This window comes from Pygoscelis adeliae, unplaced genomic scaffold (genome assembly GCF_000699105.1).
Source record: "Pygoscelis adeliae isolate BGI_AS28 unplaced genomic scaffold, ASM69910v1 Scaffold168, whole genome shotgun sequence".
Taxonomy (NCBI): domain Eukaryota; kingdom Metazoa; phylum Chordata; class Aves; order Sphenisciformes; family Spheniscidae; genus Pygoscelis; species Pygoscelis adeliae.
In genome coordinates this window covers 5405436-5407106 of record NW_008825566.1, presented here as the reverse complement: position 1 = coordinate 5407106, position 1671 = coordinate 5405436, and the positions used below count along the sequence as shown (strand labels likewise).

At 39.6% G+C, this 1671-nt stretch overlaps 1 protein-coding gene across 1 annotated transcript in view; it reads left to right on the top strand.

The window, feature by feature from the left end:
• Window positions 1-151, top strand: part of SOX11 (SRY (sex determining region Y)-box 11) — a 22341-nt gene extending 22190 nt beyond the window's left edge. Inside the window, exon 6 of the mRNA XM_009332517.1 lies at window positions 17-151. Within this exon, the coding sequence (XP_009330792.1) occupies window positions 17-151 (135 nt within the window). The remainder of the gene's footprint in view (window positions 1-16) is intronic.
• The last annotated feature ends 1520 nt before the right edge of the window (window positions 152-1671 follow it).

Sequence of the window (1671 nt, the reverse complement as noted above, 5' to 3'; positions counted from 1 at the left end):
CCCGCTGGTGGACAAGGCCCGGGCCCCCTTCAGCGAGGGCAGCCTCGGCTCCCACTTCGAGTTCCCCGACTACTGCACCCCGGAGCTGAGCGAGATGATCGCGGGCGACTGGCTGGAGGCGAACTTCTCCGACCTGGTGTTCACGTACTGAGCGAGGGCGGGCGGCGAGGCAGCGGCGGAGCTGGAGCGGCGCGACGCCGGTGATGATGATGATGCTGATGATGATGCTGATGATTAAAAAAAAAGTCTTGTTTTCTTTTTAAAAAAAAAAAATCTCGAAGTTAGTTCCGAGCCCGGGAGTTGTGATTTTAATTTTATTTTTGTGTTTTTTAATTTTTATTGCATTTGGTGATCACAACAACAACAGCAAAGGCAAATGGGACTGGGGGAAAAAAATGATACAGAAGGCGCTGTTTGAAGCTTGTCGGTCTCTGATTGAAGTCTGGAAGATGGTCTGCAAAGAAGTCTTTTGGCAGCACAACTGTTACTCAAGGGGGTTTGTGGATTTTTTTTTTTTCCCGTGAGAGATCTTAAAGAACTGTTCTGATTTTTTTTTTTTTTTCCGAAAGGGACCATTGCAACTTTTTTTTGGAGGGAGAAAACTGATGTCTTCTATGCATCCGATTCTTAACAAAGCTGCAGGGAGCTTGAAAAAATGCAGACTGTACAAACGCTTACAAATAACTGAACTGACTTAAGATCAGAGTTTACTTTTCAGATCAAATTGTTTATGGTTTTACAAATGTGATTTCTACTTGCCAACTTTTTTTTTTGTAACTTGTTCCCTTATACCTCCTTGATTGAATACCAGACAGCCTAGACCTCAGTACAAAAAGGTATTGAAACATTTTTGATACATAACAGACCTCAGTCTTTTTTAAAAATTAATATATTTTCAGGCGTATTTTTGTACAGTGAAAAGGGAACATTCTTGCTGTGTTTTTTCAGGAAGACTTTTCAGGCACTTCTTCCCTTTTATTTTCTTTTTTTTCTCTGTTTTTAGCATGCAAGTTTGTTGGTACGTTACGTCCTGGTTTTAAAAGGATTAAAATTTTAAAAAAATAATCCTTGCATCTAAAGGCCTTGTGGTTTTAAAAAAAAAAGGAACAAACACTTTTTTTGTACAGCTATAGTTCAGATTTGTTCAATATTTGTAGGTAAAGATTTATTGAAAATGGTGATATAGACCTCAGAGCTGTTATCTTAGTTTAAAAGATTGTATATGTACTGTACTATAGTAGGACTTTATGTATCTCATACGCTGTGATATGTGGATGGGGCCCCAGATGGAAGGTATGAAACTGGATTCTCGATTTTAGCAAAAAAAAAAAAGAAAAAAGGCACATAGTTAAAAAAGTTTCTCATGTTGTGCAATATAATCTAAAGTACAGACCATCTGCGTATTTTGTAGCAAATGATGGCAAAAGCAGACTTGTGCACTGTCAACATCATAGCCTGTTTTTTTTTTTTTAATGCTGAAAGTCTGTATCTTGACAATTTTAATAAATCAGCTGGAACTGATAGAAACTCGTATCGCTATTAGTGTCTGTAGAAGTAACGCTGGAGATGCCGTGTTGTCACCCCCCGCCCGCGGAGGAGCGGTAGCTGTAGGCTGTTGTGCATGACCATAGCTAGGGGGGAAGGAGAGAAAGGACTGTTTCTTTTCTTTTG